At 44.8% G+C, this 26,457-nt stretch overlaps 1 protein-coding gene across 2 annotated transcripts in view; it reads right to left on the bottom strand.

Annotated features, from left to right (window-relative positions):
• Nucleotides 1-4,969, bottom strand: part of LOC146866217 (perilipin-2-like) — a 115,435-nt gene extending 110,466 nt beyond the window's left edge. Inside the window, exons 1-3 of one of the 2 annotated variants that reach the window (XM_085634691.1) lie at nt 4,774-4,969; nt 4,142-4,183; nt 3,862-4,057 (exon numbers count right to left, since the gene is read on the bottom strand). In XM_085634691.1, coding sequence (XP_085490817.1) covers nt 3,862-4,057; nt 4,142-4,171 — 226 coding nt within the window. In that variant the 5' untranslated portion in view covers nt 4,172-4,183; nt 4,774-4,969. The remainder of the gene's footprint in view (nt 1-3,861; nt 4,058-4,141; nt 4,184-4,773) is intronic. The other variant, XM_085634700.1, reaches the window with a different exon arrangement.
• Nucleotides 4,970-26,457: the final 21,488 nt, after the last annotated feature.

Here is a 26,457-nt window from a genome sequence, read left to right as displayed (position 1 = left end):
AGGGTACTATACAAAGGGAAATCACTAAAGCAAGATGATCGGATTAAAAAAGGGTATCTTTTTCCCCATATCAGTTGGAACACTCTCTGTATCCAGTGACTTTTGCAAATCTTCAAACCAGTTATAATTTAGATAACATCGAATTTTATTAAAAAAAAAAATTAAGTAAGAGCTGCAATAACTAGAGCCAAATTGCATAATGGGCCTCCATCTTTACCAATGTTTGTGACAAACATTAATAAATTAGGCCACCAAGTGTCACATATCTATAAACTTCTTCAACCAAAATCTTCTAAGCTCAATGATAATCTGGTTGCTTTTTGGGACTCGCACTCTACTGACCCAATACCGGATTCTTCATGGCCACAAGTTTGGAATTCGATAACAAGCAATAAAATATCCCCAGTATTATCTCAAACTAAATATTGGCTTTTGTATAAGGCATTTTGGACCCCAGCATGGCTATATTCTCTGGGCATTCAAGATGATCCATTATGTTGGAATTGTAAAGAGGAAACTTGGGATTTAGCCCATCTTATTTTACACTGTAAAGCTGTGTCTTCTTTTAGGGACAAGGTTTTTGTTTTTCTCTCCAAAATATTTAAATGCGAGTTAAAAAGAGTTTTCTGTACTAACTATTGTTTTTTTTAACGTGTGATTTATGTACTGATACGGACAGAGATCTTTTGGACCTTTTGCTCAAGTCAGCATTGAAGATGGTTCTAAATTGGAAAGAGACACACAAGACTTCATATAGTGGATGGATGAACTGGGTTACTCACCTTAGGGGTGCAGACAATATTGTGCTACAGAACTCTCCTTGGAAACCCTCATTTAGATTATGAAACTCCTTGGACATTTACTTCAACACACACAAACCTCCGTGATTATTCATATTTCGTTTGTATTCTCTGTAATATTACGCCTATAATATTTGATGCTCTGATTGTCATCCTTTTTTTTTCCTTGATCTACAGTGAACTTTCCAACATTTATATACTAAGGATATCAGTTCCCTAATATAGGATTCTCTTGTTTATCATATGGTCTTTTTCTCTCTTTTCTTTCCCTTCCGTTTCTAAAGGACTTTAAGTTTCCTTCCTTTCCCTCTTTTTTTTCTTTCTTCTTTTAGTCCTTCTATCACTTCATTTTGGGTTTACATGGTTTGGATTACTAATTTTGGTAGATTGCAAAATTTTATGCAGTGATAGTTTGTAACTTTAGCACAAATATTCAGCTTGTACATTACTCCAAGCTTGTCTTTTTGGTCGTTTTGGTATACTATTGAAAAATTCAATAAAGTATTTGAAATAAAAAAAAAAAAATCCTTTATAATGATTTGTGGCCCTGAAAATGCTACATCCAGCTATCTGAATGTAGATGGCAAGAGACTGGAGTTCCTTCCTGTATCTAGGCATGGAATTTGAGGAAGGTTGCACATGGCACACTTGCATAAAAAATAGAATAATACGATATACGCAAGCAGTTGGGACGACTTTCTCCCTTGCAATGGCCATAGGTGAAAAGCCTATTGCCCCAATTTTAGAGATTCATAATCTTAAATGCATACCGATTTTAACATATGTTATGGGTATTTGGGGATGCACTTGCTATACAGACTGAGGAGAATAGATTGTCATAGAATACTAGGAGTGCCCCCCTCACCGCCGCATTTATCCCTTCATTTGGAGTTAGGTCTTGATTATGTTCAAGACACTATAAATGCAGCACCTCTAGTCACTTGGTGTTCTATCTGGGCAAAGGAAGAAGCTGAGCTAAACCGGGCAATTATTAGAGACTGTTTAAGTTGTTCCCGAGGCCTTTTTTATTCCTTGGCTCCAATACATCAAAACTTGCTTGGACCTCACTGTTTGAGCACCCAGAATCAATTTGCAAAGGGGACCAACAGAGGGTGTTGGATAACTTCCGAAAGCACAAAGAATCTTCTAGGGAATTGTCTAAAGTGTCAAAACCCACTGTCATATTATTGCCTTATTCAAGTACCCCCCTCTATCGCCCAGTATCTTTTATATGTAAATAATGTTTACAAAAAGAATTTGCTGACCAGATTTAGGCTCGAGTCATTTAGCTGGTTCATAGGTTTCCCCTTGGGGCAGTATTCTCCTGAAACTTTTATCACTTGCTCGTGATTAACATTCGAGTCAAACTATTTTACATTTTGTGTGTGTCAATTTTATCTTCCATTCACTAGGAAGTTTTGCTACCACTTCTTGTAAAGCAGCTTTGTATTTTCTCCTGCAACTTAATGACTGACGTTTGCTTTGCTGTTGCGGGTTTTCTGAAATGCACCTTAGCAAAAAGAAGGAATATGTTGTTTTAATATTTATACATTTTATCAGCTCCTGTATTTATTGTACTTGTATTGCTGCTATAATGCTTATTGTTGCTAACTCGTTTACAAGACTGATTCTAATATTTAATGTCATTGGATTATACCTGCTGCTATTCAGTTTACTTGCACTGCCACTTTAGATACAATCAAACCATTGTTTTTGCCTGCGATCTTTCGTATTTTAAATGGAAATTGTGTTTTTGTTGTTGTTTTTAATGAGTCTAGTTTTAATGTTGAATGATATAATGTGTACCTTTTATGATCTGTCTTCGGAAGGTTGAATAAAGAAACAATTGAATTGAGAAGTTACAGTGCAGCAGCAGACATTGGGTTCCAGTTAAATTTGGGTCTGCTCAGGTTTAGTGTACCAAGACAAAACATTAAAAGGTACAGACATAAGATTATGTGTCCGCTTGATAAACCAGGAACCTGGAGTATAACCGAAAAGCAAGACACTCTGGAGACTGTTCCATCTATCAGAGAACAGAGTTTGGTGCTGATGTTATCCATTTACCCAGTTCTCCAAAAGCAATAATTGTAATGAACATTCATGAGGCAAATAAACGATTCAGCCACAAATGAATAATTTAATTAAGTGCTTGAGGGAATGTATGACACTTTTAGAGTTGGTGGTGATATAGTTTAAGTCAGAAAAGAGCACGGATAACATTTACACAATAAAAAGATGGCATTCAATTAAATATAAGATTGGCGAATGTTAACACACTTTACTGATATCAAAGATGTATTGTTCAATATATGGCAAAAAGTGTCGAGTGGAAAATTGGACATGATATTTTAACTTTTTTAACTTGCACAAAAGCAATTTTTTTTAAAAAACGACTCCTACAATGTGGTATGTTTGGCCTTCTGACTTAAGCGAATCACTGCTGGTGCTAGAAATATGGGCTTGCAAGATCGAGCAACCCACGAACAGAAAGTCAGTGGGAATGCAGAATGCTGCTCCTAATCATAAAAACCACAGAGCAAACAGCTAGAAAAATATAAACAAAATGGCCTGGCAGAAAGAGAAAAGATTTTTCGGAGTTTAAGTACAACAGAACCGATATGCTCCAATGGCAGATGTGTGCCAACACAAACAGTGCACTGCTGCCAATCCCAAATAACTCACGATGAGTAAACTAGGCAAAGGGGACGTCGAGACGCAGCTTGAAAGTGGATGAAAGGTTACAGGCGGTATTTTATGCAAGATTTGAGCTCATAGGAAAAGGAAAGCGTGTCAGAAGTCTGTCAAAAGATATGGCTTTCCCGTCAGCACTTGCCTTCTTGTTTTAGTTTCGCTGCAGGGAGTGGGGGCGCAGCGGTAAGTGGGCCGAGTGTGCTATTACAAGACATAACAATGTAATACGCTTATATGGCAGAATGGGTGTTCTAGAGGGTAAAGAAAACATTTAGAACTAATTAACTGTAGGGCTTGAGGAGGACATTATTACTTCGGACAAGGGTCGCGAGACACTCATAAGTATTAATTTTACTGCTGGACTTACTTTGAGGCTCCATCTTCTGGAGGATTGGCATGGCCGTGGTGAAAGCTACAGCGGTGATAGTCAGGACTCCCTTCTCCGCCACCTCACAGACCGATCTCAGGTAGGGGTGGTTCTCCTTGGTGTTGGCATACGCAGACGACACCATGCCGTAGGCGGAGCTGACCAGGGGCAGGCTGACCACCCGGGACACCACATTCTGTGAGGAAGAAACACTTAAAGTCACCGGAGAATCAAATAATCCGCAGAACACATGGATAAATCCTCAGGCCAGTGGACTCACCTGCTGCGGCTCAACAACTACCGAGGACATGGCGGTATCTCCCTACAACACAATAAACAAACATTTGTTCAGCTTCCGTGCACAAAAAGGAGCTCTTCCGATTTACACAGAGTACGCTGAGCGCCCCACGCAGGTCACGTCGCTCCTCAATGCTACCATCTCTCAAAATTTAGTGTTCAAGGGCGTGGTATTGAAATACACGTAACATAACATGGACTACTTTTGGTGCGTGATAGCATAGGAAATGAATAAACACATTGTGGGCGAGGGGTTGTTTCTTGAATTAAATCTGTTAAGAGACATTTTGCTTGTTTGGAGGTTGAGGGAATAGCGACAAACTCCAAATATGGGCGGACTGACGGGTATGCGTTACGCTGAAATGTACGGAGTCGGGAAAAAAAACTTCCGTGCAACATTGAACGTAAAATACATCTGCAATCACGCGATTAAATAAAAAAAGCAAAACCTGCCGAGTTCGGCTAAGTCCACGCGAATAAGTGGCGCTTCGGTTGCGTGTTTGCGCTGCTTGTCGTACACGACTACAAGGTGCGAAGAATGGTCTGGCGCATCACTTTCACCAAGCCGAAAGAAACCAAAAGCCTACAAAGGTGTGCGTTGCGCTCGCTACTCACCTTAAACACAGCTACTACAACAACAGTTCACACTAACTACAGCGAGGACGCAGCTCAGCGAACACTAAAATGAGCAGCCTCTAGACAGCCACCGCGTCTCGCGAGACTTCCACCGCTCAAGCCACATTCACAAGCGAGAGTCGTGTGCATCTGCACTCGTGAGTCATTAGGCGGCGGTGACACTCTTTCAAAAGCTATCCAGTGGAAGCAAAGAGTTACTATTAATAATTCGTGGACTTAAAAGAAAGGAGGGGGTGAAACTTCGATTTTCCATCATTGATTTTCGGGAGCGATTATTTATTTCCCTGCTCACCTTTTATTATATCCAACCTCCCTCGCTAGACGATTGTGTTTCAGAGTTGGCCACGCACACAGAAAATACAGGTTCTTAAATTGGACCCCCGTCTCATTTGGAGTGGGTTTTATTTTATTTATTTATTTATGTATGTATGTATTTATTTATTATTCTATTCATCTATTATTTTATTATTATATATAACCAAATTAAATCCACCAAATCTTGCTCTCCATTAGATCCCTGTCCTCCAAAAATCGCACATCTGGTCCCAGATATCCTAAGCATACAACTAACTGTGATTTTCAATGAAATGATCAAAACCGGTATTTTTCCCCTCGAATGGAAGAAAGCCTCTAGTCTCCCCTTACTAAAAACACCCTGTATCAATCCACAAGAACGTAGCAGCTGTAGGGCTATATCTAGGCTACTATTTCCAGCCAAAATATTGGAAAAGGCTCTGAATACGGAGCTTATGTCCTTGTAGACACCAACAATCTGTTGGACTCTACACAATATGGATTTAGAAGTATACACTGCACTGAGAAAGCAATAATAGCTGCACCAGAGGTGCTGAGGTCCATTCTAGATGGAGGTGGTAAGGCTGCATAATTATATTGGACCTCTCCCCGGCCTTCGATACGGTCAATAATACATCTAAATTGACTGGCTCCCTGAGCTAGGAATAGGAGGTCTTGCTCTTAGACTGATAATAGGAAGGCGGGGCGGGGGTCTAGGCAGTACCTGGCCATATAGGAAGGCGGGGCCGGCATCGGACACGCCGCCGATATGGCGGTCGTGCCGGCCCTGAGGACCACACAGGGGCTGGCCTGTCGCGCGCAATGGTGACGCGACAGGCACGCCCCGCCAATGATTGGTCTCCGGGTTGTTGGTGCGTGTCCCGGAAGTGATTGTAATCACTTCCGGGGCATGCGTCGTATCAGCGCTGGCCGGTTAGAAGCGGTCAGGCTTGATTAGGGTTTAGAATAAAAGGCTGTGGAGTGGCGGAGTCTTCCTCTTTGCTCGCCGCTCCCACAGCCTACCCTTAAGCACAACAGCCTCGCTAGGAGGCTGTATTTTAATTTCTTCTTTTTTCCCTTTTTCAGGAGGTTCGGGATCAAGGACAGTCGCCGTGGGATGCTTTGCTGGATGGCGGTTGCGGAATTGTTCTTCCTTTGCGGGCTGCGGAGGGCAGTGACCCGTTCTCGGGGGCTCAGCGGAGACTCGGTATTGTTACTAACGCTAATGCCATGTGTTGGGTGCGCCGCAGATTCATTGCCAGGCTGGGGGTTTTAGAGCACGTAGTAGCAGTGTGCTGCAGGTTCCATGATCGTGTAGCTTCCAGCACCGGGAGCGCTGTTTTAAGTCCAGTAGCGCAGTAATTGACGCGCGCGCGCTTTCACAAAGGAGCGCCGCGTATTTCGCCTGCGGTTTGTCTTCAATTTAGGAGCGCTGTGTTGAGTACCGGGAGCGAAGTTCTCTCAGGCGGAAGCGAAAGCGGGCTGGCGGCGGCAAGAGGGAGCAGCGGGCAAAGCAGCTGACCGTTGTCGTGCGGTCGATTTAAGGCGCGATAGTGAGGAGCACCTTCATCATTGTGGGCTGCGGGGCGGCTTGATTACAGAGCGCCTCCCCCGGGTTGCCGAGCGCGGATGTTAGGGGCGATAAATGAGCACGTTTATTAAGGAGCGCTTGACGCGAGGTTGCATTGCACGCTTCCACAAGGGGATCAGCTGTTGGTTGCATAGAACAGATAAGCTGTATTTGGAGCGCGTTATTTAACAAGCGCCTGCTGGTCCTTGGGAGAGTCACTGTGGCACAATGGTTACGGTCTTAGACTCTTACGCTCAAGTTTGAGTGTTCGATTGCTGGTATTTCAATGTATCTTCAATTAAAGATGTAGGCCTTAACAAGGTTAAAAGCGCTGGGGTCTCGTTTAAAGTGTAGATGTAGAACATCTGAACAGCCCTGTTGAGTGGGTATTCCCCATTGTGTTAGCACCACATTTAGACTGTAGTGGGGATCAGGGGCTGGGAGGATTACGTTTTTAAAGCGCTGATGACTTTTGAAAAGTATTTGGTGAGAAATCTGGACAGCGCTATTGGGCAGTGTTCTCCCCATTGTTTATTAGCACCATATTTAGGCTGTTTTGAGACTCAAGGGCTGTTCATGGTACGTTTATCCTTAGTAAGCCAGTTTCCTGGATCATGGGAGGCACGGCTGCTCCTCGGCCTCACCGGAGGCATCACCCGATCTGTTTTCTTGCTGTATTCTAGGTTACAAGCAACTGGGATTCAATGCAGTGTACGCAGCCCTGTCGATAAAATACCCACATCGTTGGTTTTTGATCGCCGGAGGATAGAAGAGGCCAGCAGTAGCTGCGGGAGCTGAGCGGATGGGCCGGTGCAAGATCAGGGTTTCGCCAACGGAGAAGGGATCAGCTGTGATGTGCCTCCTGGGTTGCTCAGCTACTGTCTCAACATAGGTAAACACACGCTTATAGCGTATGGTGATATAACGTTTGATACCCCTGTTGGCTGTAATAAGAATTCGATAGTAAAGGTCTTCTTTCGCATCAGCTGTTGGAATTTTAAAGTTGCATTTGGCAGCGCGTGAGGCAATCAAGCTTTGCGTTGGGAGCCTATGCCCAGGCCTGTATTCTGGGCGAGCAGCACTGCTGATCCTTGAATGCGCCATCATTTCGGCAGGGGCAAGGACGTCCCCTGCCTCTCACGTCGAGGCGTACTCTCAAGTGTCAAGGCGCACTAATGCCACCAAACGGCAAAACATGAATTCCGTCACCTTAAACGAATTTGCCAATTGTCAAGAATGTGCTAGCAACACCTGAAGTGTTTATTAGCCCGTGGCTCGTCGGTGCATTTTTATTACTTTGTGGCACTGTATTACATGTGCATTTATATTAGGTTTACTCCTAAGGAGGCGTTTGTATGTTAAGGCTTCTGCAGCTATACGGTACAGTTACTCTTGGCAATGTTGTGTATTGCTGACTTTCTCTTGGCAAATGTTTAGACACAACTTGTCTGTTAACTATTGCTTCAAAGTGAACTTTTAAGCACCTCAAACAATATATGTGATAACTAGTCAATTCGTGATAATCAAGTTACGTACCTACAGATGATTAAATACTGAGGTGACGTCTAATTCGTCAGCAACAATCCCACGGGCGTTTTGGTAAGATAATAGATATTAACAGGGATGCCAAAAGCTAAGCAATTGCCACTTTGCAGACATTGTCAAGTTGCTCTGTTAGGTGTATATTACATCAACGTGCCTGTGTTTGTGAATAGAACTGGTTGTCTGTTTGTTAAAAGGGGGCCAGTTTCTGAGCTCTACTGGTGGTGGCAGCTATGGTACATGACTGACAAGGAGACTTTAATTTAAAGGGAGTTTTTGTACAGCATCATGTGTCACCAGTGCTGCCTCGAAATAACTCAAATACTTGTGGCGCAGGTGCTATATTGTTCAGCTTTCAATAGAGTACAAAGCCAGCTTTGTATGAGAGGGTCCATATATGCCTTATATGATCTACAGTGAGTGAGTGGCTAGGTGTAGGGTTTAGCCCAGGAGCATATGGTCTGCTCAAGATAGGCAGCCATGATTAAAACTCACGCCGCTTGGTTCTAAAAGCCCACATTTAGCCAGCGATCACATTTCCTACCTCTGAGAAACTCTCTGGTCTGTGCCTTAGCTGTATTCCATGGGATTGCAAACACAGTGATAGGATTTGATTCCTCACTTTATCATGCTTACTTATAAACTCAGAAACAATGCATTTGGAGGCAAATATAGGAATTAGGTTTAACAGATGATTTTAATTAATTAGCAGCACTATGCTCAGATCCTGGCATTCCAGGAGCTGTAGTCATCCAAGAAACTTTAACTGAGCAAACCCTGTAATGCAACTGGTGCTATGCTAAGCACTCTCATTTGACAGTCTGATGGTAAGGCAATTGGTGCTATGCTAGGCCTCGTTGAAAAGTCTGATGTCAATGTTCTGCACATTAATTTATCTTCTGAATAGAAAAACGAAGAGCAAAAGGTTTGCGCTCCCATGATGGTTTGTAACACCATGCATGGAAAAGTGTGTTTGGGCCGCTTCACAAGGAATGCAAGTTTAGATTCAGCATTTGTCGGTTAAATTTGAGTTTGGACCGCTTCACAAAAAAAAAAAAAAAATGCAAGTTATAGATGCAGCTTTTGTCAGTTACACATTCATTCCACATTTAGTCCAATTTTGGGGTATTACTGACTGGTGTAGTTACTGTTAGCGTGATGAGGGGGGCTAGTTCATCAGAATGCAAAGACCTCAAGGTTACATGCCCATGCGTGTTTTAATGGTCACATTTTAAGTGCGTCAGCGGCAGGCCTTTGCCACCAAAGACCTGGCCGGGGCAATTTGTTGCCACCAGAATGGCCAAACCATTGGCATTTGTAGTACGAAACATGACTTGCCTTTTGGTGGCCATTCACATCTAGATATTCCAAGCCGTCATGTGACAACAACCCATTCCACGGTTTTGAGGTCAGTCTTGCGAGGCGCTGGCCCCGGTTATGTCACTCAAGCGCATTATCGCCATGTATGATGTCACATCAGTACGTCCCATGCCTTGCTGTCACGCCTTCATGAGTACTTAAGCACACGTGTGCAGTTACACATACAAAGTAGGGGACTGCCAAAAAGCATCTAGACACCCATTACGACGACACGTATACATTAGAAACCCGTTATGTCACAAGGAGGGTGCAGCAATATATGCCGGTGGTTGTCACACGGTACAGGTGCACCCATGTGCTCTACTTGTATGTATGCATACTACTAATGTATTGTGTCACACAGTACCTCTGCACCCAGGTGCCTGAGCACTGGTTCATTGGATGTCTGTGTTGTGGCACACGGTACCGGTGCACCCTATATGCCTGATCAAACATTATAGGCCTATGGTTTGTCACACAGTATCTCTGCAATCTATTCCTGTGATACACTGTACCTACCGCTCATGAATTGTGCACTTATGGTGTTTTGCATGCCTATGTTATCTTGCATTAGTTTTGTGTCACACATTGTATCACACTGTATCTTTTACCCAAAGACAAAAAGCACTAATCGTCTGTATTTGATTTTCATTTATGTATGGCTGGATCCATGACTGTTACTTGGGAGGCACTCCACACCACAATGACTGCAAGATGTGGGCAGGCAGGCGGACCGGAAGATCCGGGACGGGAGTGGCAAGCTGCGGCATCAAGGCTGATGGGCGATCAATAGAAAAGCTCAAGAGGTGCCAGCGTGCATGGGTGAGATGGTGCTGGCCATGCACTATATTGGTTGAATATAGGTGTGTCAACCATATGTTGTTGCCAACCAGGGTATTTTAGCAGTTCGCTACTTTACAGATGTAGGTGTGTCAACCATTTGTTGTTGCCAGATCTGGTAATTTAGCAGTACGCTACTCCACAGGTGTATGCCTTGCCAGCTTGACTGAACCCAGGGATAAAAGGCGGATCCAACACCCCTGGTCGGGAAAAGGTATTCTGCCATTACGGTGCCTGTGCTCGCAGGTGCCATCTTAGGCGAGCTGTTGGTATGCTCCGTAGTAGGGGGAGAAGCTTGCGCAGATCCTATCCCAGAACATGGTGGTCTGATGTAGGTTGTTCACGGATTTCCATGATATGTTAATGGGGGATCGTGGGGCCCGTAGGGGCACTCCCTGTGTAGCCTTCCAATGGTACAGTTCCACCAGCAATGGGTATCATTGTCTGGGACAACGTGTCTATCGGGCACATCTCGCTGCTATCAATTGAGGCCATTTAGTGACTCCCAGACGATGTGTCACTTTCCTCTTAGCCAGTCATCCCTAGCATTATTATCCTACACTCGGGGTGGGAATGATCAGGTACGTTTGGGTAATAGGGGGGCTGGGCGAAACACTAATCACTGAAGTAGGTTGGTAGGCACGTCTATGCCCGGGGTACACCCTGGCACAAAGACTGCAGGGATCCCCTAAGGGGGAGGCTATCTAGGGCTCCACACCTCCAGACTATAGAGTTGTGCTTCTTAAAAAGACGGCATCCATTTGTCAAAGTTAGGGCATGACCTTTCAGTGCGTGTTTTTGGGGGGGGCCTGATAGTCGGTCAACTATGCAGGCCTGTGGCGGTAAGGTCATGATTGGTGAGCAGTAAATTTAAGGTCCATAGAGGGCGGCGCCATTCTTGAATGGCATCGCCCAAGGGGGAGGGACAAGTGGTCTCTCATAGAACTCCAGGGGCAGTTACAGCCAGTTGCCTGGATGGGTGCGGGGAGGGGGAGTCACGCTTTCCAGTAGGCTGCTTGGCCACCCCGCACCTGCACAATGGCACAAGTAAATGGCGCATAACTGCAAGGGCCCCTTATGGAGATAATTTACAGGGCATAGGGGGTTGACCTGGGTGGGGGAAGTACCCTCACGGGGAACGGGCCCTCTGCGCATGCGCACTCTGGTTGGAGGGCTGGCATAAGGGCGTACGGGGGTGACCTGGGGGGAAGTACCCTCACGGTAAATGGGCCCCCTGCGCATGCGCACTCCGTTGGAGTGCGGGCATAATTTGATAAGGATCTGGCACCAGTTAGTGACCTTGCCGTAGGCCCAAATAGGGATACGCAGAAATGAAATGTTATTATTATGACTATTGATTATTGTATGTTTAGATTCGGATAGGAATATCTTTTGTATTAGAGATATGTTAAGGTTAGCAAATTACATCTGTACCTATCCAAGTAATCAATGTAATGGTTTTCTGCGTATTGTTTAAGTATTATATATAAAATTGTTGATTTAATTTTATGTTAATAAGTACGGCCGGGGGTTAACGACTCCCTAATCCAAAATTTCCTTGTGCTAAGCGTATTACTGTCTTAGTATTGATAAGGGAGGAGGGGGTCTAGGCAGTACCTGGCCATATAGGAAGGCGGGGCCGGCATCAGACACGCCGCCGATATGGCGGTCGTGCCGGCCGTGAGGACCACACAGGGGCTGGCCTGTCGCACGCAATGGTGACGCGACAGGCACGCCCCGCCAATGATTGGTCTCCGGGTTGTTGGTGCGTGCCCCGGAAGTGATTGTAATCACTTCCGGGGCATGCGTCGCATCAGTGCTGGCCAGTTAGAACCGGTCTGGCTTGATTAGGATTTAGAATAAAAGGCTGTGGAGTGGCGGAGTCTTCCTCTTTGCTCGCCGCTCCCACAGCCTGCCCTAAAGCACAACAGCCTCGCTAGGAGCCTGTATTTTAATTTCCCCACCCACCGTCCCCTAAAAGCAGGGTTTACAGGGTGTATTGTTAGGAATTTAATTTTCAGGTTGACATGGTTATGTTCATCATATGTGTGATTTTCTTTCCCATTGTTTTAGGAGATTGTTTCCTTGAACAGGTCATGTTTATTGTCATATTTTAGTGCTATTCCGTCAAGTTGATATGGTTATGTCTACTCATATGTGTGATAACTTTTCTTTCCCATTATGTGAGGCGATTGTTTCCTTGAACAAGTTATGTTCATTGTCGTATTTTTAGTGCGATTCCTTGGTCAGGCGGTAAGGTCATGATTGGTGAGCAGTAAATTTAAGGTCCTTAGAGTGCGGCGCCATTTTTGAATAGCATCGTCCAAGGGGGAGGGACAAGTGGTCTCTCATAGAACTACAGGGGCAGTTACAGCCAGTTGGCTGTATGGGTGCGGGGTAGGGGGAGTCACGCTTTCCAGTAGGCTGCTTGGCCACCCCGCACGTGCACAATGGCACAAGTAAATGGCGCATAACTGCAAGGGCCCCTTATGGAGATAATTTACAGGGCATAGGGGGTTGACCTGGGTGTGGGAAGTACCCTCACGGGGAACGGGCCCTCTGCGCATGCGCACTCTGGTTGGAGGGCGGGCATAAGGGCGTACGGGGGCGACCTGGGGGGAAGTACCCTCACGGTAAATGGGCCCCCTGCGTATGCGCACTCCGTTGGAGTGCGGGCAAAATTTGATAAGGATCTGGCACCAGTTAGTGACCTTGCCGTAGGCCCAAATAGGGATACGCAGAAATGAAATGTTATTATTATGACTATTGATTATTGTATGTTTAGATTCGGATAGGAATATCTTTGTATTAGAGATATGTTAAGGTTAGCAAATTACATCTGTACCTATCCAAGTAATCAATGTAATGGTTTTCTGCGTATTGTTTAAGTATTATATATAAAATTGTTGATTTAATTTTATGTTAATAAATACGGCCGGGGATTAACGACTCCCTAATCCAAAATTTCCTTGTGCTAAGCGTATTACAGTCTTAGTATTGATAAGGGAGGAGGGGGTCTAGGCAGTACCTGGCCATACATCTTTCCAATCAGAAAGTATGCAACAAATTGCCATGGGATAATTAATCTTCAACCAGTTCTGCTTGCCATGCTCTTCGCTGAGCCCTACTCCCAATCCTTACATCACCCCACTGGCAAGACCCATCAAATCATTTGGTTTCTCGGTGGTGTCATACGCCGACAATACCCAAATAGTGGTATCTGTATCCAGCAACCCAGAAGACATTGCCCCTAGATTTAGCTCCCGTATTGCACATATAGGTTGTTGAATGAGGCTTACTTTTTAAAAGTTTAACTCTGAGAAAACAGTGGTCCTTCTCTTAAGAAACAATATCTCGTTCTGGTCACCGAGTTGGTGGCCTTAGGAAATGGGTGCACTCCCTTCACTAGTGAGAAAAGTCAGGAACCTGGTAATTGTCTTCAACAATAAACTTAACTATGAAGATCAGGTTAATGCCCTAGTTTCCTCCGTATTCTTTGCATTGAAAATTATTAGGAAAATCTACCCGTTTAGCCCCTCAGACCTTCAAGAAACAGTGGTTACCACCCTTGCCCTATCCAAACTGGATTATGGTAATGCCCTATTCATGGGTATTCAGAAAAGATTTCTCCACAAACTTCAGATGCTGCAAAATGCATCAGCTCGGCTCCTCTCAGGAATTCCAAAGTGTCAATCTGTGTCTCAGGCTCTGGTCAAGCTGCACTGGCTTAGCAAATGTACTGATGGCCCCCTTTGCCTCCACAGTTTATTGATCGCTCTGGCGGCTCCCTAAATAATTATTTCCTCCGGCTGGCGAAGACGGAAGTTACGTTACAAACAGGTATGAAGGGAGCACTGTCACTTCATTTCTATTGTGGTAAGTACCCCTGTATCACTGTTGAATTAATGCTCTGCATTATTTGTAGACCACAATGACTGGATGTGGGTCGGAGGTGTCGGCTGACACCTCCCTGAAAATTGATGCAAGTTGAATGCCCATACACTAGGACCAAAAGTTATTGGTAAGCATGATGTTGCTAATGCACCAGGTGCTGTTGTTTTCCTTGTCAAGCACACACACCTACTTACTTATACAATTTTTATCCAACAGGCTGTCATTGCTCTTCCCCCTGTCCTGATGAAGACCCACCTCTGATGCATAATCCATTGCACATGTGTTAAGGGTCAAAACGTCGACATTATTATCTCAATTAGTCCACGCAATTTCCATGACTTGAACAACAGAATCATAACTACTGCTGGGATTTATGCTTTTTAGTCTGGACTTGCAAACTAAAACATCTGTTTTTGTTATTTGTGTTATTTATGTCACTTTTGTACAGCACCTTTTTCATATATCACCACCAGTCACTAAATGTACACCATAACCAGTGGTTTTTTCGCCATATGTGTTTCATGTCACAACACAGCAATTTTATTGATTTCAAATCTATACTAATAAAAAGGAAAAACATTTGTTGATCATAAAAAGCTGTGTACCTTGTGTGTTGCTTGGGTATATGAATGAAAACATATTTTTGTTTAAAGGTATAAAATACCTAGTGCAAATTAGTGTATCTACCTGACAGAACAATTGTTTTCTTTAGCACTGGCTTCCAGGGGCAAAAAAAAAAATAGAATTTAAAGCCTTTATATATAGCTTTTAAATCATTATGTCAGTCAGAATAATTTTATTTCGCCATCACAATGAAGGCATAAAAAGTATACTACACATAAAACATTTCAATATTGCAATAGGCTTAAAATACAAAAATTACACATTTCCAGCAGCAAATGCATGATAAAATACAATGGTCTCATTAAAAAGATTTTAAAAAAAAATATATATATATATCATTCATAAACACATGCAGTTATTGAGACAAGTCAGTAAATCAGTTATTATATTGAGTGTAGAGTTCATTGAATTAAACGTCTCTTTTTTTAAAGCTGATAAAAAGAAAGACACTACTGAAAACATGTAAAGGGGTCAGATAAAGACTGTAAAAAGAAAAGGGCCACACAAAACTGTTTAAAATTCATTTTACGCAACAGGGGGACAATAAACCTCTTTCTTTCATCGCAGTAGTATTTGTAGAAAAACAGAATGTGCAAATCATTTTGGATAGATCGATCATCACATGTACAAAATGGGAGATCAGAGGCTTTATAGATGTTTAGTGGAAGGCCCAGCATCAAAGGGATGTAATTTAGCCGAAATCTCACTAATATATACCTGTGTTGTAATATAGTGACAAACGATAAATAAGTTGAATTCATATCTATTTGCAAGATACTCGGGGCAGTCAGGTATGCTCTAACTGTTGATAACTTGATAACTTACTATTTGTAAAATTCCTTCTTGCTTGCAAACTAGACAACAAGTGAGTTTTTATATCTTTTTTAGAAATAGACTGGCACGATATAGGGTCAACAAAGAGATGGTGTAACCCTGATGCTTTTAATGTAGATTCAACATAACGTAGCCAACTAATATTACCCACACCATCTAGTTTCAGAACGTCATTTATAATATCTTTTGTGAGAGAGAGAGTCTCCTTCTGCCATACCGAGTGGCACATTAGGATTGGCGCCAAATATATTTTGTCAGTTATATATGGGACATTTAATTCCATATGACAATTAAAATTGGAGCACGACTTTGGTAATGAGACTAACTTTTTTAGAAAGTTATCTTCTGTACATTGCAGTTGAGAGCAGTCCCTAATGCCCCCAGACAGCTGCTCCATCAGTGGCAGCAGATACTGTTTTTGCCGCATAGACTGTCTTTATTGCTTCAATGGGTTTTAAGCCTGTTTTTTTTTTATAAATGTCAAAAGTGCCCCAATATTCTTTCCCATCTGCAACCCCCTGTTTATGACCATACATAGCTAATTATTTTGGCGATCGAACATAAACCCTAAATAATTTAAAGAGTCCACGACTCCCAGCGTGCTTTCTTCAACAGTGATTTGGGGTTGATTCCTCTGCTTCGTGCCTGCCACTAGGAGAAATGACTTTGAGTAGTTAATTTTCATGTCTAACTTGTTCATAAATTGTGTATGTTCCATCAGTAGGCAGCGCAGAGCATTGCTGGTATGGGCTACAATCACTGCGTCGTCCGCATATAGTAATATTGGCACTTGTAATGAATTAATGTAGGGAACATCCGGAGTGGTTCCCAGAAGAGCGGATTCAACATTATTAGTGTATAATGCAAATAAGAAGGGGGGCAAAACGCACCCCTGTCTCACCCCTCTGGCAATTTTAAAGTGCATAGTGCATTCACCTCCGGTTCCATAGCGAACACAGTCTGAGGCACCTGAGTATAGATCGCGGATAATATGAATCAGCTGTACATCAATCCCCATTGCCTCCATGATCTGCCAGAGCCTAGACTGTATCTATGGATGCACCCCCAAATCCTTGGGGTGTGTCTCCCGGGCACAGGTATGATCCTTATCGCAGGATTCAATGGCTTGTGTTGAGTTAAATAAAACAAGTGTAATCCATCAATGTTGATGTTGTTTAATATTGTTATATTGCCACAATATTATTAACAAACTTCAAATCCCAGAATGCATTATTTCCGGAAGAATTGTTTTGTAGTATCCAACTTCTAATTATACATTTTTCAAACCCAATGCATTTCGGCTATTTAGCCTTCGTCTGGGGATTATCTGACAGTATCAAATGCCGCGGATAGATCTAGCAGAACCAGGGCACATGTTTTTTTTGTATCTGCCTTTAGTCTCAATCCATCCAATACCGAGAGCAGGACCAGTTCCGTGCTGTGGTGGGCCCGAAATCCTGCCTGGTTAGTTTGTAAGAGATGATTAACTTCTAGGTGATGTGATAGTGAAAGTAAAACATGCTGTTTCAGAATCTTTGAAAGGAATGGGAGTTGAGAGATAGGCCAAAAACTCTTCAGGTTCTTTGTGTCGGCCCCCGATTTTTTTAGGAGCGGAATGACACGTGCCTCCTTGAAGTCCCTAGGGACTTGTCCTGTTTCTAGGGATACGTTGAGAAGTGAGAGGATCTCGGCTTTGATCCCAGGGAATGCCATCCTAAAGATCCTTGGGGGGCAAAGGTCAGCAGGCGAACCTGATTTCACACGCCCTATAAGTATATCCAAAGAGTCAGGCGTAAGTGTAGGAAAGGAGGTGAGGGGTTTGTCAAAGAGGGGAGGCTGGGGTGTTGGTTCTAAAAGGCAGGGGAGCGTAGGGGTACGCTGGATTTCAGTTAGGAGATCCTTCACTTTAGAAGTGAAGAAGGCTTGAAATTTATTGCTGTCTTCCCTACAGAAGGAAGGCTTCTGTTCCTTCACTTGTCTTGGTTCTTTCAGGGTCTTAAAAATCTCTTTTTGTGTATTGTTAGCGGACGCGATCTTGACTTCATAAAATTCTGATTTTCTTGTTATTATAGTTTTTTTGTACGCATCAAATTTTGCATGGTATTTTAATCGGGCATCGGGATCATAGACTTTGCGCCAGGCTCGCTCACATTGGCGAAGCTCTTGTTTCATACTTCGTAGGGCATCACTAAACCAAGGAGCTCCTTTCCCCTTGTCCCTAATTCTTTCCCTTTGTGCAGGTGCGAGTATATTGATGGCATTATTCAGCACATGATGCCCCTTCGGTGTCGGTGGAGCAGGATGGCATCACCTGTCATCGGGTGGGCATGAATGTGGGAAATGTTTGCTGCTGGTACGACCAGATGCAGTTCATGCATTGTTACCATAGTACAGAGTCCGTTCCACTGGGGAGGCAGCTGCAGATATATGTGTTCTCCGCAGGCCCAATAGATGTCCATGAGGCTAGAGGTGCCGTACTGGAGGTCCAAATTAAAAATAGTGTTTGTGCAATTGGTGTTCTGGCCCACAGGAACTGTACCAGGAAGCAAAGAAGAGGTGATTTTAGCTTGTATGCTCTTTTCGGTTTGTATGTTGTGCCCTGATTGAAGGTGTATCTTCTAGTTTCCTGTGCCCATGCCTCAGCGCACTCCTTCCCAAGATCCCAATCAATATCATGCTTGTGCTCAGTATCTACAATGGGGCGTCCTAAGGAGGCTGCCTTACATATCAAGTCATGCGGGCTATTCCACTTTTTGTTTAAATAAATATTGGCTTTTAGGCGAATTATTGTTCTCCACTGACAAGGGCAGTTGACAGCTGTATGGTTGACTCCAATATGGTCATTTGAGTGGCATTTTGATGGAGGTGTTGGAAAGGTGAAGTACCCCAATCTCTTAAAGTTCTGTTCCAATCTTCTATTATGGCGATAGGCACTCTCATGCTATAGTAAACTTCCACTCCCCTTTCAAACTCCAGTGGATCAGTAACAACTGTGAATGTAACATAGTTGTAATCCCATTCTGTAGTATTTACAAGTGCTTTGTCTATTTCAGCTGAATGAAGCTGAATCTGACCATGTATACGGCAAAGAAACAGGTGGAGAAGACATTTGGTGGTGGGTGGTGGGACTTCTCTGGGAAAAATCAGTTTATCTGCGCCTACAGCGTGGGGAATGTGTGAGCACACAACACAGGACTCATTTGTAACCTTCTTCCCAACTTCCATATACCACATGTTGTCTAATAGTGAGTTATGTACCCCATAATCCCCTGCTGGCTTGTCAGGGCGCTGGGAGGGGAAGTCAGGCGTAGAGTGCTGCTCAAAAGTGTTAACAACTGTGTTTTGGAGATCACTGACCCAGTCTGAGATTGGTGGGACCAGCGCTTTCGTACGTTGGGTACGTAACGTATACCTGACCAGCGCTTTCTCGCGTTGGGTACGTAATTTATAACTAATACTTTGTCTATGTTTGCGGGAACGTTTAGGGGTATCTGGCACAGGGGGATTTAGGGTGAGATCAAGTATCATGTCCCACTCTGTATGGTTGTCAGGGGGTGGGAATGGTGTCACTGTGGGGGGGTACACGGAAATCATAGCTACTAGTCCAACAGATCGGGGATGTTGAACTCTCTTCACTCTTGGGGGTGCTAGTACTTTTGACAAAGGTCTTGGGACCTTTTCCATAACTAATGGTGCTTCTCTTAGTTCGCGCGTTACCAGGAAGTGTCTTGGACCTGGGGTGCACTGTGGTGGTGGCAGTTCTAATCTTGTCAATAGCACACTTCTCTCTATTTGTGCAGTGTGAGAGTACTGCAAGCCAGTGGAACACAGCAATTGCGAAACCAAACGTAACAAGGAATATAATGACGATAGTACATATCTTTTTGAATGAGATTTCCTCATGAGGGGTGCGTCTGTTACTGCGTCTCAGTCCATAGACCACCATGTGATCGCCATCCTCCTGTTCTTGGATAGTCAGTGGAAACAAGACGCCCTCCTCTTGCTCATCATTTATGTCTGGGATGGTGCCGGGTGGATCCTCATGTGGCTCCAATGTATCCATGCCTTCCTCTCAGCTATTCGGACAGCTGTGGGTGAAGAGTCCACGACTTTAAAAGGCCCGTCGTACTTAAGGTCTCGCCACTTTCGGATCCCTTTCTTTACAAAGATCTGTGTCCCAGGGCAGATAGGTGGAAGTTCATCAGAAATAGGACCCTTGTTCTTTGATATCTGAATAGAAAGGAACTTTGCAGCACGTGTACGTGCACATAAATAATCAAACAATTCAGCTTTCACAATCTCAGAAGAAGTCTCAGTATCTAGTTTGGGTCTTGTGGAGGGAACTGTTGGACTTGGCCCTTTTTGGCAGATTCACCCCTGAACTATTTGCCTTAAGCTCTGACATGGTGGTAGTGGTTTTAGGCCTCTGGGCACTTTAGCACTGTGGCCCAGTGTAAAGTGCGTGCGCTCTCTGAGTGCGTGTGGTGAGATTGGCCTGTCCTCCCATAGGAACGCATAGGGGATAAGTGTGTCCATGGTAATTCCTGGTATGAGAGGAGTGCAGGGTCGAGTTTAGTATGTATGAACTCGTGAGAATAAATGCTGCGCGACGGTGTGCGCAGATTTATGGTGACTGGTGGAGAAATGCCACTTTTAGAAGTTGGCATTTCTGTGTGCTGTGTGTCTGCCTGCCTGATGTGAATTGCATGTCTGGCTTGTGATTGACAGGAGCTGAGAGGTGTGGGTGACTCCAGGAGGGGCAGGGTGAGTCAACTAGGCTGGGACACATGAGCTAAGAGTGGTGGGAGGAGAAATCCCCTGACTCTGAATAGGATGGTGCTTCCCTAGTACAATGCTGGCTCCGCCCCCTGTGGTGTGTCTGATCACTGAGCCCCCACCTGACAAAGGGAAGAGGAGCTGGGCAAAACAAAGTGCTCCAAATCCCCCCTAAACCAGTTCTGACTAGTATCCCCAAGCCCTGTGCTGTGACACAAAGGGAAATGTTAGTATACATATAGGGGCTGTGACCCCATGAAAAATGTTCAGTTCTGGAGTACTGTTCCTGCCAGGGCATGCTGCTACTGGGGCCCAGGGGGGGGGCTACCAGGAGGGCTTGCCTCCCTGGGCCCTACATTGCCCTTTTCATCTTTGAGGACATTTTTGCTGGGACTTATTCTTTTCCAGGACCCAGGACCTTTTGCTGTCCTCTGCGCCCTGTGAGCGCTTTATCCTAAAAACTTTACCCAAAGGAGAGGGAGAGCCTGGGGGCTACGCAACACTGAGCTGCAGCCCTTGCTGGGGGAATCCCCAGCATAGGGATTCCCCCGTTGTGCTTTAATTGCGGGTGCCCACCCCGCTCATACTTTTATTTTAAATTAGTAGGGAGCCTACCCGTCATGGTCCTCGTTATATTTATCTTTAAAACGCGGGTGCACACCCTGTATTCTACTGCTGAGAAATAATCACCGCTGCCGGCCCGATCGAAACCGGAAGTCAGGCAACCTTCGTGGTGATGTGGGCGGGGCCTTCTCAGGAAGCGGAAGAGCAGTGCTGCCGGAAAACCCAGGCGGGAGTCCACCCCGCGCTGGGACGTGCTGAGAGGGAGCCTGGAGCCTCGCAGGCTCCACGTTCAAGCCCCGGGTCCCAGGAGGGGGCCCGGGTGAAGAGAGAGATGCCGTAGGCAGACGGGAGCCCACCCCCCTGCGTGGATGCAGCCAGATGCAACGCGGGGCTCCTCTGAGCACAAGGGAGCCACGCGCACCACAGCAGTGAAGCCTCCCCTACATTGTCCGGTGAGTGAGGGCTGGGCAGGGGCCATGGCCGCATTTCGCTACCGCTCCCACAAGAGGGGCATCTTCTATTTGCAGAGCCAGTGCGCTCCGACGTTTGGGGGCAAGTTCTTTTTGGGTGCATAAGAGAGCCCCCGTGGGCCCCAGAGTCTCGGAGTCAGATCGAGGCGCATTGTCGGCGCCTGGGTGGTCCCGCAAGAGAGCGGGCCACCCCAACGATGGGGGCATGTGATTTAATGCTAGTGGGGTCCAGAGAGCACAGAGGTGCCGGGCCCCCCTCCTTTATGCAAAGTGCCATGAACTGGGCACAATTGAGAGAGAGTCCCTGAGAGGGACCAGAGGCACAGTTCGTGCCAGTACATGGTGTTTTTTTTCTCTCTTCAGTCACAGCTGCGCAGCACTTAGTGCCAGCTGCTCCGTTTAGGCCCTCAATTGATATTCCCAGCTGCCCAGCAAGTAGGGGGCAGCTGCAACGTTTAGGTCTGTGCAAATTGCCCACCCTTGACTTCCGCAGCGCAGGCAGCCACCCTGACATTATGGACATAGGGCATTTGAGCCCCTTTTGAGAAGGCCAGTTGGCCAGGGGGACTGGGAGGTTTGTAGGGCGCCAGGCCCAAATGTGATTTATGTGGTGCTAGGAAATGTGATTCATTTAGTATGATTTAAGCACCCTGTTTTATACCTCTAAATGTGTTTTTTATGATTATGAGGTTGGTTTGCATATTATGGTTTATGCTAGTGAGATTATGTTCCACTGAGATTATTTCCTAATGTGAGTTATACTTAGGAGATTAAGGTCTAATGCGTTTAGTCTTTTGAGAGGATTGCATAATGTGTTTATGCTGGTGAGGTTGGCGCAAAATGTATTTCACGCCTAAATGTGATACTGTGCATAATGTAGTTTATGTTACAGGCTGATGCTGAGTACAGTGGTTACCAGTGATTACTGGTTGTACGTTTATGATATGTTTTACTTTTACTAAGTTCACTTTGTGATGGTTCTGACAGTGGTCCAGTGGGCACTGTCAGGTGTATATAATACCTTGTAAATATGACCCAGTGCCAGGTGGCACCATGTATATTATGTGTTTACTATTCTAATGTGTTATGAGCATACAAAGGCTATTTTTGATATAACCCGGTGTGGAGTTCCTTTTGTAGTGTGCCTGGTATATTGTTGCTGTGTGCGTGCGCAAATGCTTTACACATTGCGTCCGAGATAAGCCTGACTGCTCGTGCCAAGCTACCAAGGGGGTGAGCAGGGGTTATCTTTGGCGTGTAACTCCCTTGCCCTGACTAGATTGGTGGTTTCTGCCTGGCTTTGGCTCAAGCCTTAGCCAACCAGAAATCCCATTTCTAACAGGAACTACTACGTTCATTGATCTGCCAGTGACAAGCTGGTGAGGTGTGAGGTGATGATCAGAACTGGGAGTGTTTCTGAGGGCAAACAGAGCAATGGGAGGGCAATAGAGCCATTTCTTTCCAATTTTGGCACTTATCGTACTGATTTTAGCTTTGAGCAGGCCGTTGAGACGCTCACAAATACCATTGCTTTGTGGGTGATAGGCTGAAGTCAATTTATGTTTAATTCCTAACATTGTGGTAATCATGTCAAAAATATCGTTTGAAAAATGTCTCCCGCTTGTCACAACGAACGGCGTCTGACAAACCCCAGCGTGAGATGACCTCACGAAGCAGGAAAGTAGCTGCGGCCTTTGCGTCACAATCGACACACGGTCCAGCCTCAATCCACCATGAAAATGGGCATACCACTACAATGAGGTACCGGTAATTTTGCCATCTGTCAATCATGTCTACATAGTACATGTGGAGCTCTCTAGAAGGACATTTGGGCTTTGGTTTTGTTGAAGCAACTGTTTTCATAGTTGGGTTAGGTGAATATTGCTGACAAATGAGTCATTGATGAACAAAGAGTTGTATCTGCTCATAAGCATTGGGGATGAACCAATCTGTCTGTAAAATAGTGGACCTGTTATCACGAGAAACATGTGTAGGAAGGTGTAACTGAGTGAGTGCTATTTGCAATAGGGCCTGTGGCATGACAGGCTTTCCTGTCATCGTCTGCCTGTAAGTGAAATCTGAAGCATCCTGTTGTACTCCCCTCTTCTTCCATAACTCTTTTTCTTCAGGTGGGGCACTCTCCTGGACCTCTCGGAGGTGCAGCTGTGCAATGTGATCATATTGCTGTGTACTGTCAATAGGGTATGGAAGTGTTGGATCAGGGGTATCTGAGAGTGGCGAATCACTGGTGTCATCAACTGCACTACGTGTATCTTCCTATACTGGTAAAGGTTCATCTTGGGCAAGCAGGATGGGGGCACAGTGATATTGTGGTGATGCTGTGAATGGTGATGGTACAGGCTGGGGTCCTCTGGCAGCTGCTTTTGCAGCCCAATCTGCCAGGGCATTACCTCTAGAAACGAAATCTTGGCCATTTGTGTGTGCCGCACACTTCACTACAGCTACTTTGGCTGGCAATGTCAGTGTGTCTATTAACTCTTCAAGTAACTGTTTGTGCATCACAGGCTTGCCATCTGTTTTGAGAAAGCCACGCCTTTTCCATCTCACAATGCTGGAATGTGTTGTTGTGGTGACATATGCGGAATCGGAATATACAGTGATGCGTTTATCTGCTCCATGTTTTAGAGCTGCAGTCAGTGCTACTAATTCTGCTGCTTGTGCTGAGTAATGTGACGGCAATGTTATTTGCTGTACAATGCTTAGAGAATCGGAGGAGCCATTCTGTTGTGCTCTGACCACTGCAGCTCCTGTGTATCTTATCCCTGTCTCTTGATCAATGGTAGAGGAACCGTCAACAAAGTAAATTGTACTGTCTGGCAATGGGTACTCCTTTGCTGTTCCTGACTCATCTGGACAGTATGTGGCACAGTCATGAGTGTCATCATCTGTGGTGGCAATGGGATGGGCAAAGAAAGTGACTGGATTTACAGTGTGACATTTAACAACTTTCAAGGATGGTAATGACAGTATGACTTCGTAGCCTGACACTCTTTGTGTGGTAAGGGTCGTTTTAGCTTTTTGTATTATTGCAAAGACAGCATACCCAGTGTACAGTGTCAGAGGGGAACCCATAACTATGGGGGTGCTTTTTTCAACAGCAAACGCTGCGGTCGATAAAGCTTGTTCACTGGGATACTGGCCCTTCATTACTGAGTCTAACATGCCACTGAAGTATGCAATTGGTTTGTGGCCCATGGGGTATTTCTGAGTGAGGACTACTGTCATGACCTGTCCATTACAGTGAGTGAACAGATAGAACTCTTTTGTGTAGTCAGGAGAGCCTAACACTGGTGCATTTGTAATCTCAACTTTCAATTGTGCAAAGGCTGATGTCATATCAGGTGTCCAGTCAAGCTTATTATGTCTGTCTTTGGCCATTTTGACAGCTTTCGGGAGTGGTGCAGTGATGGTAGAATAGTCAAAGACCCATTGTCTAACGTAGTTCACCAGTCCTAGGAACGTTTGCATGTCTTTGACTGTCTGTGGTTCTGGAGTGTTTCTGATTGCCTCTACTCTTTCTGGGGTAACTCTTCCCCCTGATGCTGAAATCAGCTGACCTAGGTACTGTACTTATTTCTGACAGTATTGCAGTTTCTGTTTGTCTACTTTGTATCCTCTCTGTGCTAGTGTTGTAAGCAGAGCAATTGTATCCTGCTGGCACTGTTGCTCTGTACTGTTACAGAGGAGTATGTCATCAACATATTGTAGCAGGGTGCTGTCACATTAGAAATTTGACAAATCATCTTTGACAACTCTGTTGAACACGCTGGGGGACTCGCAATAGCCTTGTGGTAATCTTTTATACGTGAACTGTCTATTTCTGAATTGAAATGCAAATAAAAACTGGCTGTCAGGGTGCAATGGGACACTGAAGAAGGCATTTTTTAGGTCTATGACCGAAAAGTATTGTGCATCTTAAGGAATATTTGTTAGTATTACTGAGGGGTCTGGGACAATGGGAAATTCTGGAACCACTATGCTGTTAATGAAGCGTACATCATGAACTAGCCTCCATTGATTAGTTTGACCTTTTCTCACAGGAAACAGACAGGTGTTGCAAGGCGAGACACAGGGGTACATTACACCTTGGTCTAGCAACGCTTGTATAGTGGGGGCAATGCCCTCCTCTGCTTCTTTGGACAGTGGGTACTGGCGCACTGTAGGGAGTATGGTGTCCTGTTTGAGTGTTACTCTGAATGGTGCAGCTGATTGAATAAGTCCCACATCATTTGGACCTGTTGTCCACAAGTTGGAGGGTACTTGAGCTAGGTCTGAGTCAGGTGTGGTATCAAACAGCGTGACTGGAGTTGGGGTCCTAATTTCCACTGTTACTGAGAGAGGAACTTCATTCAAATAGACTATTTCTGTTTTGTCAAAATCTTCAGGGGGGGCCAAAGAGTTCATTATCTGTTATGTTTCTCACCAATTGTCCAGGTTCTAGGAAAATGACGCAGGCCCAGGTGTGGGCATTGTCGTCAATTGCTAGGAAAGCCCCATATTTAGGTGTAATTTCAAGAGCATGTATGTTTAGGGTCATGTTCCTGCCGGGTACTGGGAAATCCTGAGATTGTGGGTGAAAAGGGAATTCTTTTGGGAGCTGGACAGTGCGGCCATGCATATCTGCCGTGTTGGCAACAACGATGTGCACCGCAGTGGAGAACGCTTGTTCATCTGCTGGGCGGGCTCTTATCTGATCTTTTAGGGAGGAATCCACAGTGACAGCCATCATTCTGGCAAGTGGTGTACCAGGAATGGAGCAAATCATCGTGCCGTTCTCATCAAAATGTATTGTCATATTTAATTTGGCCATGAGATCACGTCCCAAGAGATTTACTGGGGACTGTGTTGAGTACAGCAAACGCTGTTCAACACATT

Source organism: Triturus cristatus, chromosome 2_1 (genome assembly GCF_964204655.1).
Source record: "Triturus cristatus chromosome 2_1, aTriCri1.1, whole genome shotgun sequence".
Lineage (NCBI taxonomy): Eukaryota > Metazoa > Chordata > Amphibia > Caudata > Salamandridae > Triturus > Triturus cristatus.
This window is presented reverse-complemented; position numbering and strand designations above follow the sequence as displayed.